This window comes from Narcine bancroftii, chromosome 2 (assembly GCF_036971445.1).
Source record: "Narcine bancroftii isolate sNarBan1 chromosome 2, sNarBan1.hap1, whole genome shotgun sequence".
Lineage (NCBI taxonomy): Eukaryota > Metazoa > Chordata > Chondrichthyes > Torpediniformes > Narcinidae > Narcine > Narcine bancroftii.
Window position 1 is genome coordinate 308,198,761 of NC_091470.1, and position 16,610 is coordinate 308,215,370.

The 16,610-nt window shown below is 43.9% G+C and overlaps 2 protein-coding genes across 15 annotated transcripts in view; one reads left to right on the plus strand and one right to left on the minus strand.

Moving 5' to 3' along the window:
* The window catches only part of spidr (scaffold protein involved in DNA repair), a 343,155-nt gene that overhangs the window by 281,440 nt on the left and 45,105 nt on the right, over nucleotides 1–16,610 (minus strand). The window lies entirely within an intron of this gene.
* LOC138755504 (uncharacterized) overlaps nucleotides 11,072–16,610 on the plus strand; it is a 65,155-nt gene continuing 59,616 nt past the window's right edge. For 2 of the 5 annotated variants that reach the window (XR_011352339.1, XR_011352341.1), the window contains exon 1: nucleotides 11,072–11,239. Coding sequence is in view for 3 of the 5 variants with exons in the window: in XM_069921604.1 (XP_069777705.1) it covers nucleotides 11,178–11,239 (62 nt within the window). In the remaining 2 variants the exon portion in view is untranslated. The remainder of the gene's footprint in view (nucleotides 11,240–16,610) is intronic. The other 3 variants (XM_069921604.1, XM_069921607.1, XM_069921602.1) reach the window with 3 other exon arrangements.

Below are 16,610 nucleotides of genomic sequence, written 5' to 3' on the forward strand. Positions count from 1 at the left end.
TGGCCCACATGTTTATGCCAAACCTGATACAGAATTAAACTAAAAATTTGCTGCTTACATGTGATGCACATCCCTTTGTTCCCTGAATATTCTTGTGTCCATCTAGAGCCATCTTTAATGCTACTAATCCTATCTGCTTCCACCACTTCCCTTGGCAGCCCATTCCAGGCACCCACCACTGGCCTCACACAATTCCTTTAAACTCACCCCTGCCCACCTTAAACATATTTCCTCTCATATCTGATATTTTAACCTTGAGAAAAATATTCTGTCTACCCTCAATACCTCTCATGCTCCCTTCAGCCTCTAACTCCCCAGAGAAAGCAACCCAAGTTCTTCCAACCTCTCCTTATAGTTCATACCCTCGAATCCACACAGCAGGCTGAAAAATCTTTTTTTTCCATCCCTAACTTTTTATTGTTCTACATGAAACTACATTTTTCTCCCTCTAAATGCAGCTTCAATTGCTGTATTTCAAGCATGTTTTTACAAGAGTCGCAGAGGCATACAGCACTGAACAGGTCCTCTGACTAAACTCATCTGTGCCAATCAAGTTGGCTTTCTGTGCTGGTCCCATCGCCAGTATTTGATCCAGATCCTTCTAACCCAACCTTTTTCTTTCCACCCATACACCACCTTAAGCAATCCCATCCTAATAACAGAGTACCTCTGGCATAGGGAATACTTAAAGTGTTATGTAAGTGGAAAGAAAAAGGTTGAGAACTACTGTTCTAACCCCCTTCCTATCCATACATCTGTCCAAATGTCTTTTGAATTTACTAATTGTACCTGCTTCTATCAGTTCCAGATATGGACGACTCTCTGAATGAAAATTTGCCCCTTAGGTCCCTCTTAAATCTCACCTTAAATCTAATTCTAGAATCATCTATCCTGGGAAAAAAATTGTATGCATTCACTTTAGCGATGCCCTCAGAATTTTATAAACACCAAAATAAGGTAACCTCTCACTCCTCCTGTCCTTCAAGGAAATAAGACACATCCGATTCAATCTCTTCCTATTACTCAAACCCTCCAGTTCCAGCAACATCCTGATGAATCTCCTTTGCACCCTTCCAACTTACTGATATCATTCTTGTAGCTGGGCAAATAAGGTCTCAACAGTGCTTTGCATAACTGCATCATGAGGTCCCAACATCTGTATTCAAAACCCCACTCAAAGAAGGTAAGTGTGCCAAATGACTTCTTCACCACCCTGTTTACCCGAGTCCCCTCTTTCAGGGAACCATGCACCTGTACTCCTCGGTCTATCTTCTTCAACACATTTTTACACCTCATATATCCACCTTCAGTAATATTTTGTCCATCACAGATCCTGCAGTTTTTTTTTTAAATTGTCAACTTGTATCTCCTCCAGAAAGATCAGGTGGCACCACCACATGAAACATTTAGACTTGGTTTCAACCTTATCAGAGGCATTTCTTTTATTTCCTTCACCTCTTTTTATCTGTAACAAAACCAGTTTGGAGCACATTGAAATGATCTTTCTTAGTTTGATGAGAAGTCACTGTTGACCTGCCGAATATTTTCAGTTCCATATTTTTATTTATTTTATCTGTAATTCCCATTTCCTTAACAACAAATTACAGTATTCTCCCAACAATCAACATCAGGCTATGGTTCTCCTTCTTTTCCTCTACATCAGACTTCCAAATTTAAGTTCACTTTTCCCAGATCTCAGCTGAATCCTTCTATTTGGATTCCAACATATTATTTCAGATTCATTCATTCTTCTTCAAAGACAGGTAAAGTACATGTAATATCTCAACCATTTCTTTAATTTCCAAAATAAAATAATCTCTTCTGTCTAAGTTTACTTCATTAATATTAGATTCCAGCATTTTCCCAGTAAGTGATGTCAGTTTAAAAGGCATAGTTTTCTAGCCCCTCTTTCTCTCCTCTCTTGAATGCCCTGTGGTCTTCCAAATTTGCAGGTAAATGTCAGCTCTTCGGGCAAACATAGATTTCAACCACTGAATCTGTCGGTATATTTTCCATGGTCAGTGTAAATCTGACGAAGGAGTAACAAGTTCATTCACCTTCAAAGAAAATTTTACAGCTCCGAGAAACTAAATTAAGACCAAGACAATGTAGCTATTTATAACATATGCTGTATATATGTAGTAATGTCTCTGTTTAAAAACATTGCATTTAATTGTTTGTTATTTTAATAGTGTTTTTTTTAATATTTCTAAATGTCAGAACATTTTAGATTTTCCTGAAGCTTTAAAGTTTTGACAGGTATTAAAGTTGTGAGTATGACTTTGTTGTCAGTTACCTTCATGGGAAGAGCAAGCTCTTTGTATCCACTTGAATGACGAGGATTGTACAAGTTCCTGGAAAAACACAGCTACTCAGTTCAGGTACAGACACCCGTCAAAAATTTGAAATTACAGATCTGACAGAAAGAGTTCATTCAGCAAAATCAGACCAAAATGCTTGTGCTGTGGTGATATTCTTAGTGTAGTCTGTTTGTAACTTGGACAAGATGTTGGTCATTGAATCAGAGAACTGAATCTGTTGATCTTAGATTCAATGACCAACATGTTCTCAGTCGATGATATGCTGCCAGATACAACAGGAGGGATATCATTATTGATGACATTATGGCGACGCACATAATTGCAGCGGTGAACAGACCCCGTTTGTTACTCACAGGCGGCAGGGCAGCCGTGGAAAAGATGGTGTTGCAGGACTGTCTCTTCCAGGACAGACTGGAAGGGCGTATACGTGCTCATGTCATTGTGATGCGAGCACCGGTGTGTAAGGGGCGGAACAGAGACAGGCTTAAAGGCTACGCATGAGATTCAAATAAAATCAGTTAGTTGTAATACCTGAACACAGAGCCTGCCACTTCAGTCTCTGCACTGTGCTCACTCACAACAAGCTAAAACATTAGATTTATTAAATCTGGTTTTATTAACTTCAATAATTCAAATGAAAATTTTGATGCTAAATAGCACACCTCTCTGTGATTTAAATGCCTATGGAAACTCAATCTAGGCTGACTTGGCCACTTAGGGTATATTTGAGAATATTGAAATTCTTGAGTATTGTTCCCGATAAGAATCAGTACATTCAAGATAGAGGGACGGTCATACAGCTATACAACATGGAAACAGGCCCTTTGGCCCAACTTGTCCATGCCAACCAGGTTGCCTATCTGAGATAGCCCCATTCACCTGCATTTGTCTTATAGATTTCCTGAAAAATGTTTTTTAGGATTCACAATTATACCCATCTCTACAGCTCATTTTTGCAGCACCTGTATGTACCTACCTCCCTCTGTTTGAAAAACACCTCTGAGGTCCCCTTTCAATGTTTCCCCACTCAATTTAAATGTACGGCCCCCAGTTTTGGACTACCTTACCCTGGGAAAATGACTATGACCTATGCCCTATGATCTATGCCCCTTGTAATTTTATATACCTCTATAAGTTGAGCCCTCAGCCTCCTACATGCCACGTTAAAAAAAAAGTCTCAGCCTATCCAGCCTGTCCATGTAACTTTTGTCCTCTAATGCTGGAACATCTTTGTGAATCTTTTCTGCATATCTTCCAGCTTAATGACATTCTTCCTATAGCTAGACAACCAGAACTCACACAATATTCCAAATTTGGCCTTACCAATGTTTTATAGAGCTGTAACATGTCATCCTAACTCTTTAATTCAATGCACAGGGATTGAAGATGAGTGCCAATGCCTTCTTAATTACCCTATCTGTGTGATCTATTTCAGGAACTATGTGCCTGTACTCTTAGGTGTCTCTCTATTCCAACACTGCGTGGTCCTTTCATTTACTGTGCAAATCCTGCCCAGGTTTGACTTAGGAAAATGCAATCCCTCACACTTTTCAGTTAAATTCCATTTGTCAAACCTTGGGACACTCATTGGTAGATCTGGATCCTTTTCTAATTGCAGATACCTGTCATTATTGTCCACCATACAATTTATATGTCACCCATAATCTTAGTAGCCATTTCAATTATACAGTAAAGCCACTGGTATCTGGGATACAGGGATTGTAGATGGTGGATAAACAATTATTGTGGTTGTTTGACACTCACTTTTACATCCAGCATTAAATCTGCATTAAGAATAAACAGTTTAAAAGACAAAAATACTATACTTACAGAGAACAATCTTCACTTGCATGAATATAGAAACAAAGCATTTTACTTTCTTTTCAGTCACCTTCTTTGAAAATGAATGATCATCGACTCTTGGTCTATGCTCATTGGAGTACAGGATGATGAGAGGGGTTCTCAAAGAGGCATTTCAAATGCTGAAAGGCCTGGACAGAGTAGATGTGGCAAGGATGTTTTCCATGGTAGGGGATTCTCAGACTAGGGGCATAATTTCAGGATGAAAAGGAGTCAACTTCAAACGTAGATGTGGAAAAAAAAGTTTAGTCAGAGGGTCATGAGTCTGTGGATGTGAGGTCATTAGGTGTATTTAAAATAAAGATTGACAGGTATTTGATTAGGGCATAAAGGGTTATGGAAAGAAAGCCAGAGAGTGGGCTGAGTGGGAGGATGAATCAGCTCATGATAAGAAAGGCAGAGCAGACTCAATGGGCCAATAATGCTACTTCTGACCCGATATCATGTGAAAAAAAATTTCGAAATTAAAAAAAAATTTTTTCAAAAATAATAACATTTTAAATAGACAATTGTAGCAGCTACTACTGTAGAGCCACTGAAATAATACAAAAACACACACCAGACTAGTCAACTGAAGACTGATTTATTAATAGTTTACAGGCTTCTTTTATATACTTCATGTCCCGGGCTCCACGAGACAAGGTGGGACATCACAATGAGATTGCTGCCGATCCATGGGACCAGCAGGTTTAAATTTAGCTTTGTAAGTGTCCTGCGCCCTTTGGCAGGAGACTTAACAGCTCAACTTGCCATTCCTCGGCACTCGGTATCTCTTGCATACGGTCATGCCCACAGAACTGCGCCAGCGACAGTTCGCATTGGAGCACTGTGTATCCGCTCGTCCTGCTACACAGTCACTGTATCACCCCCCCCCCTCGAAATGTCGCCAGAAATTAAAACACCAGTTGCGTGTGCCTGAGGAGGACGCCACGCCGTCTGGGCTGGGGGCATTGAATGGGTGCAGTGGGATCCATATGGGCAGGCTTGAGTCTGTCTGCTGCGCATGTCCCCCAATGTCCAAAATAAACACAACTCCATCCCTCTTAATCACATGGAAAGGGCCCTCATATGGTGGTTATAATGGCACTCCTGGGTCCTGTCTGCGTGCAAAAACAAAATCAGCGTCAAGGAGCTGTGGGTGCACATTGTTTAGGGGTTCTACGCCAGTTGGTAGGAACAGGTTTCCTGCTAGTGATACCATGTTGAAGCTGCTGAAGGACGTCCAGGTCAGAGTTGGTTGTGAAATGAATGTCCCCCATGCCATAAACCATCTCTGCTGATGATGCAGACAAATCTTCCTTTGTGGCCGTGCAAACTCCCAGAACCCATGGCAACTCATTGACCCAATTGGTACCAGTGAGATGGGCCTTAAGTGCGGACTTTAGTTGCTAGTGGAAATGTTCCACAAGGCCATTGGACTGTGGATGGTAGTGTGGTGCAGGTGTGAGCCAAAAAAGCACGCAAAGGCAGACCATAATGCAGAGGTGAATTGTGCTCCACAGTCTGAAGCTATGTGCGGTGGAACACCAAATCTAGCAATCCAATTGACGATGAACGCCCTAGCACACGTTTCAGTGTCACTGGATGGCAACAGGATGGCCTCTGGACAGTGCATGAAATGGTCCACCACTATTAAAATGTATCTCATGTTTTTAGATACTGGCAATCGCCTGAACAGGTCCACATACACATGTTCAAACCTCCTGTGTACCGCTGGAAAAGGCTGAAGAGGTGCCTTGTGTGCAGCTGAATTTTGGCCATCTGGCAGGAGGCACATGTACGTGCCCATTGAGTGACGTCTTTTCTTAGTCTATGCCATACGTATTTATTTGACATGAGCTTGACTGACGTTCTGATGGATGGATGAGACAAGCTGTGTACCTGGTTAAAAAGGCATCGCTTCCATAATGCCGGAATCAATGGTCTAGGGTAGCCCAAAGACACATCTCAAAGAAGGGTTGGGATGCGCTGTTGTGGTGCTACTCGTTGGATGTCTAGGTTAGTAATGGCTGTATTGTACATCTGAATGTCGGGGTCTATGGCCTGTGCACTGGCCAATTCAAGAATATCAATTCCACCCTGAATATGATATACAGTCGGTCTGGACAGCATATCTGCGACAAGATTGTCTTTCCCTGAAATATGCGCACGTCCATCGTGAATTCTGAAACGTACAATAAGTGATGCTGCTGTCTTGCCAACCATGGATCTGTTATTTTGCTGAAGGCAAAAATGAGTGGCTTATCATCGTAAACACAGTGAAATGGCGACCATCCAAAATATATCGGAAGTGCCGTGTGGCTAGGTACAATATCAATGGTTCCCAATCAAATGTACTATATTTAACTTCTGCGGGCCTTAAATGCCAGCTGAAGAAAGCGAGGAGTTGATAATGGCCATTGACGTGCAGCTTGAGAACCGCATCCACAGCCATACTCGAGGCGTCAGTGCTTAGTACCAAGGCAGCCTCAGGGTTGGGATGGGCGAGCATTGCTGCTTTGACCAATGTCTCTTTGACAGTCATAAACACAACCTCTGCCTCTGATGTCCAGGTAACATCCCTGTGCTTGGTCGAGACGATCTGAAACAGTGGGCGAAGAACGTCAGCAGCTGCAGGAATAAACTGGTGATAGAAGTTTATCAGGCCCAGAAATGTCTGCAGTCCCTTAACCGTGGTAGGTTTGGAAAAAGCACAAACTGCATCTACCTTGCTGGATAAGGGAAATATATTGTCGGCCGTGATCTTGTGTCCTAGGAAGTCGATGGTGGATCTGCCAAATTGACATTTGCCAGGGTTGATAGTAAGACCGAATTCCTCTAGCCGTTGGAAAAAGCGGCGCAAATGCAGGTGGAGATCTTGCTCAGTTTGACTGGCTACGAGGATATCATCCAAGTAAATGTATGCAAACTCCAAATCCCTGCCTAAAATGTCTATCAGCCTCTGGAAGGTTTGAGCAGCATTTTTCAATCCAAACAGCATTCTGAGGAATTCAAAAAGCCCAAAAGGGGTAATAATTGCTGTTTTAGGGATATCATCCTTATGGATAGGTATCTGATTATATGCTTTCATCAGATCAACCTTGGAAAAAATGTGGCAACGGAGTAGATGGGCAGCAAAATCCTGTATATGAGGAACCGGGTACCTGTCGGGTGTTGTAACATCGTTAAACCTACTTTAGTCACCGCAGGGTCTCCATCCACCTGTTTTCTTGGGTACATCGAAGTACTCGAGATGGCAGAGGCCGACAGCATCGAGCCAACGCTGCTGAAGATCCAGCTGCGCTGAGTGGGTCACGTCTCCAGAATGGAGGACCATCGCCTTCCCAAGATCGTGTTATATGGCGAGCTCTCCACTGGCCACCATGACAGAGGTGCACCAAAGAAGAGGTACAAGGACTGCCTAAAGAAATCTCTTGGTGCCTGCCACATTGACCACTGCCAGTGGGCTGATATCGCCTCAAACCATGCATCTTGGCGCCTCACAGTTCGGCGGGCAGCAACCTCCTTTGAAGAGTCCACCTCACTGACAAAAGACAAAGGAGGAAAAACCCAACACCCAACCCCAACCAACCAATTTTACCCTGCAACTGCTGCAACCGTGTCTGCCTGTCCCGCATCGGACTTGTCAGCCACAATCGAGCCCGCAGCTGACGTGGATTTTTACCCCCTCCATAAATCTTCGTCCGCGAAGCCAAGCCAAAGAAGAAAAAAAAAATGTGTAATGGAGATGCCCAAGGACTGTTGGAGCATTGTATGATACCCAACTCCTCCATTGCCATAAACTCGACCTTGCTTGCAGAGTTTATCAAATGGAAGATGACGAGCTCTAGCATGAATCAGTGGGCCTGAAGTGTCCATGTAATTAGACACACCATGGGCTGTTTTTGAGGCATTGAAATTAGGAGTGAGAATACGGGGAAATTCATTGAGCAGGGCAACATTGGTATTCCTGTGCAGCATATGTACTCTGAGCTAGGAAATACTCCCTTTGCTGCATGCCAGCGAGTATGTCTGAAAAGTGGTGGCATGACCCAATTTCTTCTGTTTCACGTCCACCAGTAAATCATGGGATCGTAAAAAGTCCGCACCCAAAATTGGCTGAGCAACACAATTCCAATGGAATGTGGTCCCTCCTATTCCAATTGAGATCCATCTCGTGCCAAACCTTGGAATGGTAGTTCCATTTGCCAGTCGAAGAGCCAGATGTTGTCGTTTATTCATTCTTTCAAAATAGGTAGGCAGGAGTAGACTGACCTCAACACCTGTGTCCACAAGAAACTTGTGCTTACCTGCATCGTCCTGAAGATACAATAGGGCAGTATTTGCGCCAGCTGACGAGGTCACTACTGGCAGCCGGCTCTTTTTGTTTCCCATTTTTTTCCAGTAATAGGTACAAGGTTGGACACATTTATGAGCATTTTTCCCCCAATGGCAGTGGTAAAAACACCAATCTCGACACACGTCAACGCGTTCCTCCTTCTTTGATTGAACTGCAGATATAGGAGGCTCATCGGATGCCAGAGATGTATCTGCTGCGAAAACAGGCTGTATTTGAGCAGACTCATGTAGGTGTACGATAGAGCCTGTCAGCCTCCCGTGCTGTCATGGGGATGGTGGAAATCCATGCCAGTAATGGGTATTGTAACACGAGCTGGGAACTTTGATAGGAATACAGTTTCAAAGAGCAGGCAATGAGAATGACCATCCGCCAATGCAAGCATTGAATTCATTAGGTCCGATGGATTCCTTTCACCCAGGCCTTCCATATTCAAAAGCCGCATGCTGCGCTCATGTGTTGTCAATTCAAGTGTATCCACGAGAAACTGGCGGAACCTGGTGTCCTGGTTTTCTGCTGGGGGATTGGCAATAAATTCACTCACTCGAGATGTGGTAGCGGTGTCCAACGCACCTACAACATGCTAGAACCTTGTGTCCAATCCCCTATGTGGTCCAGGTATAGCTACCAGACCTTTACAAAAGTGTCATATTTGTTTTTTTAAGTTATATGTGATTTTTTTTCTATAGGTATATCGCAGTTCATTTCTGCAGGCCATCGTGCTATACGTAGAGCGGACTTCCAAGTGACCACGATACATTTTTTTGCTAGCGCCAGTGCTATCATTTTTTACTTATTTCCGTGAAATTACCTAATAGATATAGCTCCAGGTCGCTCATGAAGGCCACTCCTATTATCCAGATTAATTTTTCTGCGATTTCTTGCCAAAATGGCCTCACTTTCACGCACGACCACATGGCATGTAGAAAAATTCCTCTCCCAGTCCCACTTCTGAAACACATCGCTGAAATTTCAGCTCTTAATCTGTGTAACTTTTGTGGGGTAAGATACAGTTGGTGTAAAAAATATTGAACCAATCCATATCTTGCTTTTATAATTAATGTCATGCTGCCCTTACACCAATCTGACCAGCTTCCTTCTGAAATCACTACACCCAAGTCCGACTCCCATCTTTCTCGACCTCTGAAACCCTGGTTTTGCATTTGCGCTCGAGTGCATAATACATTTTTGCTATAAATTTGGGTGTATTCACCATCGAGATGGTTCATTCAGTTTCACTAATTTCAGGTGGGGGTCAATGTTGGTCCACATCTTTCTCTTAAAAACAGAAGATGGTCCCATTGGCCACTCTGTATTTCTGTTTTAATTGTTCAAAGGGACACGAGTTCCTTCCGTATAACAGTCCTTAATATACCTTTGTCATACCATGAATTTTATATTCTATTGCATAGGCAATAAGACATTTTCTCTTGTGAAAACATTTGACTGTCGCTGCATTCTGTAGGTTCCTTCCCCACCACAGAGCCACCCGAAAGACGAACTATAATATTATAGATAATTAGTCACCCCCTCCTCAGGTTTACAGATAAAGCCTTACTAATATATTTTAAAATACATTAATAAAGGCAAAGACTCTTACTAAGCAGGGATAAGGAGACATTTTCAGAGACACCCCAACGGCAAGCAAAATCAACCAATTCTTCATCCTGGGTGGTGCTGTGGCAGATGATGTTAGTACTCATACGCCATCGTGTTGAAATAACGAGACCACACCTGAAGTTGTCAGCCAGTGCAGAGAAAACCCTTCATAACAGTGTTAACAAGCTTGATATAGACACACATGTGACCTGTCATGACATTTGAAGTGCTAACGACCTCATGATGTAGCTACGTTGAGTAGGCCAGGGCTTCTCAGTAGACCTATGGGTGCTGCTGAGTCACTATACCTCGTGGCTGTAGTGACTAGTTACGAGTAGATAGGAGACCATTGTGTCTAGCTGTCACAAGACAGGAGCTGTTAGCACTGGTTCTGCCCACTCCCACCAGAACCAGCGGTAACCATCCAACTGGCTCAGCAGTTCCAAATTAGTGCAGACGTTCCGCCATAGAACCAAGCAGGGAGAGCAAAACCGACTTGCCATTCGTGGCGCCGTGCTGGAGTATCATGTATGAGGGCTAGTGGGGGAGGAAATTATATGTACCGTACATCCTAACTTGGCTCAATTAAGTTGAAAGCCAAAAACAATTATTGACAACACTAATAAATACAGTAGGAATCATGTGAGACACTTAACGTATGCAAAAGGTAATCACAGGAAGTTACAAAAAGTCAGAGTTGATTACAGATAATTAGTTAAGGCACATGAGGAATCCAGAACCGTATCAAACATTTGAGATGCATTACCAAAACTGAAAGTCCACACTGCAAGCAGATTGTTGGTAATTGTGAGAGTCTAAAGTGCTAATCTCAAAGTCTGGTAGGAAAGAGTTAACTGTAGCAGCTAAAGTCTGCAATGACACACAGGAGCTGACAGGTGGCGATCTGCAGAGTGACTATCCATTGCTCCTTAATATCTGTAGTGTCATACAGGAGTTGACAGGTGGCGGTGTCCATTGCTGCTTAAAGTTTGCTGGCTGGCCGCTGAGCCAATGAGCTGTGCTATGCTGAGCAGCGCTGCACTGGGACTGAAAAACCTGTAATGTCTGCCTGGTTGGCAGGAAAAGGTCACAGTAGCATCAACGGCAGGCAATATTGTACTGAGTGAGTGACTGAAAATCTATTATAATCTGTCTTGTCAGCAGGAAAAGGTCTCAGTGGCTTCTCAGTTGAACTATGAGTGCTGCTGAGTCACTATGCCTAGTGGCTTTAATGGCTAATTGCCAGTAGATAGGAGGCTGTTGTGTCCGGCTGTCACAAGACAGGGGCTGTTAGCACTGGTTCTGCCCACTCCCTCCAAGCATACCGCTTCAACGGCATTTTATTCAAACATAATTTTATTCAAACAGGTGCTGTGAGCAAAGCTCTTCATCTTGTGGAATTTTATTCAAGTAAAAGCACAATGCTGGAGAAACTCAGCAGGTCAAGCAGTGTCCTTTATATAGCAAAGATACCATTACAGAGATGTTTTGGGCTTGAGCCCTTCATCAAGGTATAGAAAAATGTTGGCAGGCGTTTGAACAAAAGAGTAAGGGAGGTGGTGTGGTCCACCACAAGACCACCCTCAAATTGGAGGAATAACACCAAATATTTCATCTAGGCACTCTCCAGCTATATGGCATTAACATTTTCCAGTTCTGCTAACCTACTCTCCTCATCATCCCCCCCACTCCCTTCCCCTTTCCAGTTCTCCTCCCCCTTCCCTCTATTTAATTTCTGCTGTCCCCTCCCTCTTTTCTCCACCTATCACCTCCTTCCTTTGCAACCTGCCCTCCCCCCCCCATTCTTTTGTTTGGATACCAGCCGACATTTTTCCATACCTTGATGAAGGGCTCAAACCCGAAACGTCAATTATGTATTTTTTTTTTAAACCTTTGATCTATAAAGAACACTGCTTGGCCTGCTGAGTTTCTCCAGATTTGTGTTTTTACTTCAACCACAGTGTCTACAGATTTTCATGTTTTACTTATTCAAACAGCTGCTATGAGCAAAGCTCTTCACCCTGGATAACACCATTTTATTCAAACACATTTTTATTCAAATTTTATTCAAGCAGCTGATACAAGCATAGCATGACCAAGGGATTCCACTGGCTGAATATTTGGTCATACTTCCATCTTTTGGGCAACATGGTTAGCATAGTGGTTAGCCAACACAATCAGGACCGGGATTCAAATCCTGCACTGTCTGTAAAGAGTTTGTATGTTCTCCCTGTGTCTGCGTTGGTTTTCCCCGGAGACTCCAGTTTCCACTCACCATTCAAAACGTACTGGGATTGGAGGTTAATTGGGTGTATTTGGGCAGCATGGGCTTGTGGGCTGAAAGGGTTTATTACCGTGCTGTATATCTAAGTTTCAAAAAATTTAAATAAAATTTTAAAATTCACCAAAGGTTAATGTGTTACTTCAGACATTAACTTTTACAATCTTTTTTTAAAATTATTTATTCCTATTCATTCTAGCTATTTATTTGCCTCGGTACTTTTTGCCTGTTACTTGAAATCTTGATAACAATTTTGATAATACAGTCTTCTTTGGCTTGGCTTTGCGGACGAAGATTTATGGAGGGGGTAAAAGTCCACGTCAGCTGCAGGCTCGTTTGTGGCTGACAAGTCCGATGCGGGACAGGCAGACACGGTTGCAGCGGCTGCAGGGGAAAATTGGTTGGTTGGGGTTGGGTGTTGGGTTTTTCCTCCTTTGCCTTTTGTCAGTGAGGTGGGCTCTGCGGTCTTCTTCAAAGGAGGTTGCTGCCCGCCAAACTGTGAGGCGCCAAGATGCACGGTTTGAGGCGATATCAGCCCACTGGCGGTGGTCAATGTGGCAGGCACCAAGAGATTTTTTTAGGCAGTCCTTGTACCTTTTCTTTGGTGCACCTCTGTCACGGTGGCCAGTGGAGAGCTCGCCATATAACACGATCTTGGGAAGGCGATGGTCCTCCATTCTGGAGACGTGACCCACCCAGCGCAGCTGGATCTTCAGCAGCGTGGACTCGATGCTGTCGACCTCTGCCATCTCGAGTACTTCGACGTTAGGGATGAAAGCGCTCCAATGGATGTTGAGGATGGAGCGGAGACAACGCTGGTGGAAGCATTCTAGGAGCTGTAGGTGATGCCGGTAGAGGACCCATGATTCGGAGCCGAACAGGAGTGTGGGTATGACAACGGCTCTGTCTTTGTGAGGTTTTTCAGTTGGTTGTTTTTCCAGACTCTTTTGTGTAGTCTTCCAAAGGCGCTATTTGCCTTGGCGAGTCTGTTGTCTATCTCATTGTCGATCCTTGCATCTGATGAAATGGTGCAGCCGAGATAGGTAAACTGGTTGACCGTTTTGAGTTTTGTGTGCCCGATGGAGATGTGGGGGGGCTGAAAAGTGGCAAAGCAGCAGGTATGGATGGAATCCCCCCAGAGGTCTGGAAGGCTGGCGGAAAAACTCTGCATGCCAAACTGCATGAGTTTTTCAAGCTTTGTTGGGACCAAGGAAAACTGCTTCAGGATCTTCGTGATGCTACCATCATCACCCTGTACAAAAACAAAGGCGAGAAATCAGACTGCTCAAACTACAGGGGAATCACGCTGCTCTCCATTGCAGGCAAAATCTTCGCTAGGATTCTACTAAATAGAATAATACCTAGTGTCGCCGAGAATATTCTCCCAGAATCACAGTGCGGCTTTCGCGCAAACAGAGGAACTACTGACATGGTCTTTGCCCTCAGACAGCTCCAAGAAAAGTGCAGAGAACAAAACAAAGGACTCTACATCACCTTTGTTGACCTCACCAAAGCCTTCGACACCGTGAGCAGGAAAGGGCTTTGGCAAATACTAGAGCGCATCAGATGTCCCCCAAAGTTCCTCAACATGATTATCCAACTGCACGAAAACCAACAAGGTCGGGTCAGATACAGCAATGAGCTCTCTGAACCCTTCTCCATTAACAATGGCGTGAAGCAAGGCTGTGTTCTCGCACCAACCCTCTTTTCAATCTTCTTCAGCATGATGCTGAACCAAGCCATGAAAGACCCCAACAATGAAGATGCTGTTTACATCCGGTACCGCACGGATGGCAGTCTCTTCAATCTGAGGCGCCTGCAAGCTCACACCAAGACACAAGAGAAACTTGTCCGTGAACTACTCTTTGCAGACGATGCCGCTTTAGTTGCCCATTCAGAGCCAGATCTTCAGCGCTTGAGGTCCTGCTTTGCGGAAACTGCCAAAATGTTTGGCCTGGAAGTCAGCCTGAAGAAAACTGAGGTCCTCCATCAGCCAGCTCCCCACCATGACTACCTGATAATACAGTAGAATCCGTGTTAACATAGACAATAAACCACCAATCTCTGCAGCACGTCCTAGTTGCAGGCCTCCAATCTGAAAAACAACCCCCCCCCCCACTACCACCCTTTCAAGTTGGGACCTTATCAAGACTCTGAATTTAATTTTTTTAAATTTAGGCATACAGCATGATAACAGACCCTTTCGGTCCATGAGCCTGAGCCATCCAATTAACCGACAAATCTTGATACATTTTGAATGGTGGGGGAAACCGGAGCCAACCCAAGCAGACACAGGGAGAATATACAAACACCTCACAAACAACGCAGGTTTTGAACAAAATCTTGATCACTGGTGCTGTAACAGCATTGCACTAATCGCATCGCCCTCAATAAAGGGATCTTGACCTGAAACATTTACTCTTGAATCTGTCACTTTCTCTCCATGACCTGATGAGTGTCTCCAGTTTCTCATTATTTGATCAAGATTTTGGCATCTGTAGTTATAGTTATTAACATCTTCTAACTCCTTTCAACAAAGCCAATTTTGAATCCAATTATCTCACTATCATGAGAGAATTTAACCATATCTGAATACATCACTAAAAATGTAGTTGGTTTCAGGAAATATAAATTGAAATAATGTTCAGAAAATATATTTAGCCTTAATGAATGCCTTCAAAATGCAAGTTTAAAAGAGAGATGAATAGTTTCTGTACTTTCCAAAGATGACTAGTATTCACAAGCTGTTTGGAATGGAGAAATAACGAAAAATACATTTCTAACAGCCACAGAGCAATACCTGTGCAAAAAAACAAGTTAGAACATAACTGCTTCAAAGACTTGGTTAGTTGGTAGAGAGAAAGGCCCTCTCCTTTATCTTTCATGTACGATCGGCATTCAAGCATAACATCCTTATGACATCCGAACTGCAAATGAGACCAATGTTAATTTTTCTTAGTGCATGCAAATTTGTTCGAAAGATTTTGAATGAGATGTAGGGGTATATGTCAAGATACACAACAGAAGACTGTGATATAATTCCCATTCTCAGGGGCACAGAACACCATGTGGTCCAAACAATGACTTGCACAGATTCTTTGGCTTGGACGAAGATTTATGGAAGGGTATGTCCACGTCAGCTGCAGGCTCGTTGGTGACTGACAAGTCCGATGCGGGACAGGCAGGCACGGTTGCAGCGGTTGCAAGGGAAAATTGGTTGGTTGGGGTTGGGTGTTGGGTTTTTCCTCCTTTGTCTTTTATCAGTGAGGTGGGCTCTGCGGTCTTCTTCAAAGGAGTTTGCTGCCCGCCGAACTGTGAGCCGCCAAGATGCACGGTTGGAGGCGATATCAGCCCACTGGCGGTGGTCAATGTGGCAGGCACCAAGAGATTTCTTTAAGCAGTCCTTGTACCTCTTCTTTGGTGCTCCTCTGTCTCGGTGGCCAGTGGAGAGCTCACCATAGAAGATGATCTTGGGAAGGCGATGGTCCTCCATTCTGGAGACTTGACCCACCCACCGCAGTTGGGTCTTCAGCAGTGTGGATTCGATGCTTGCGGACTCTGCCAGCTCGTGTACTTCAATGTTGGTGATGAAGTCATTCCAATGAATGTTGAGGATGGAGCGGAGACAGCGCTGATGGAAGCGTTCTAGGAGCCGTAGGTGATGCCAATAGAGGACCCATGATTCGGAGCCGAACAGGAGCGTGGGTATGACAACGGCTCTGTACACGCTGATCTTTGTGTGTTTCTTCAGGTGGTTGTTTTTCCAGACTCTTTTGTGTAGTCTTCCAAAGGCGCTATTTGCCTTGGCGAGTCTGTTGTCTATCTCTTTGTCGATCTTTGCATCAGATGAAATGGTGCAGCTGAGGTAGGTAAACTGGTTGACCGTTTTGAGTTCAGTGTGCCCGATGGAAATGTGGGGAGGCTGGTGGTCATGGTGGGGAGCTGGCTGATGGAGGACCTCAGTTTTCTTCAGGCTGACTTCCAGGCCAAACATTTTGGCAGTTTCGCAAAACAGGACGTCATGCGCTGGAGAGCTGGCTCTGAATGGGCAACTAAAGCAGCATCATCTGCAAAGAGTAGTTCACGGACAAGTTGCTCTTGTTTCTTGTTGTGAGCTTGCAGGCGCCTCAGATTGAAGAAATTGCCATCCGTGCGGTACCGGATGTAAACACCATCTTCATTGTTGAAGTCTTTATTGGCTTGTTTCAGCATC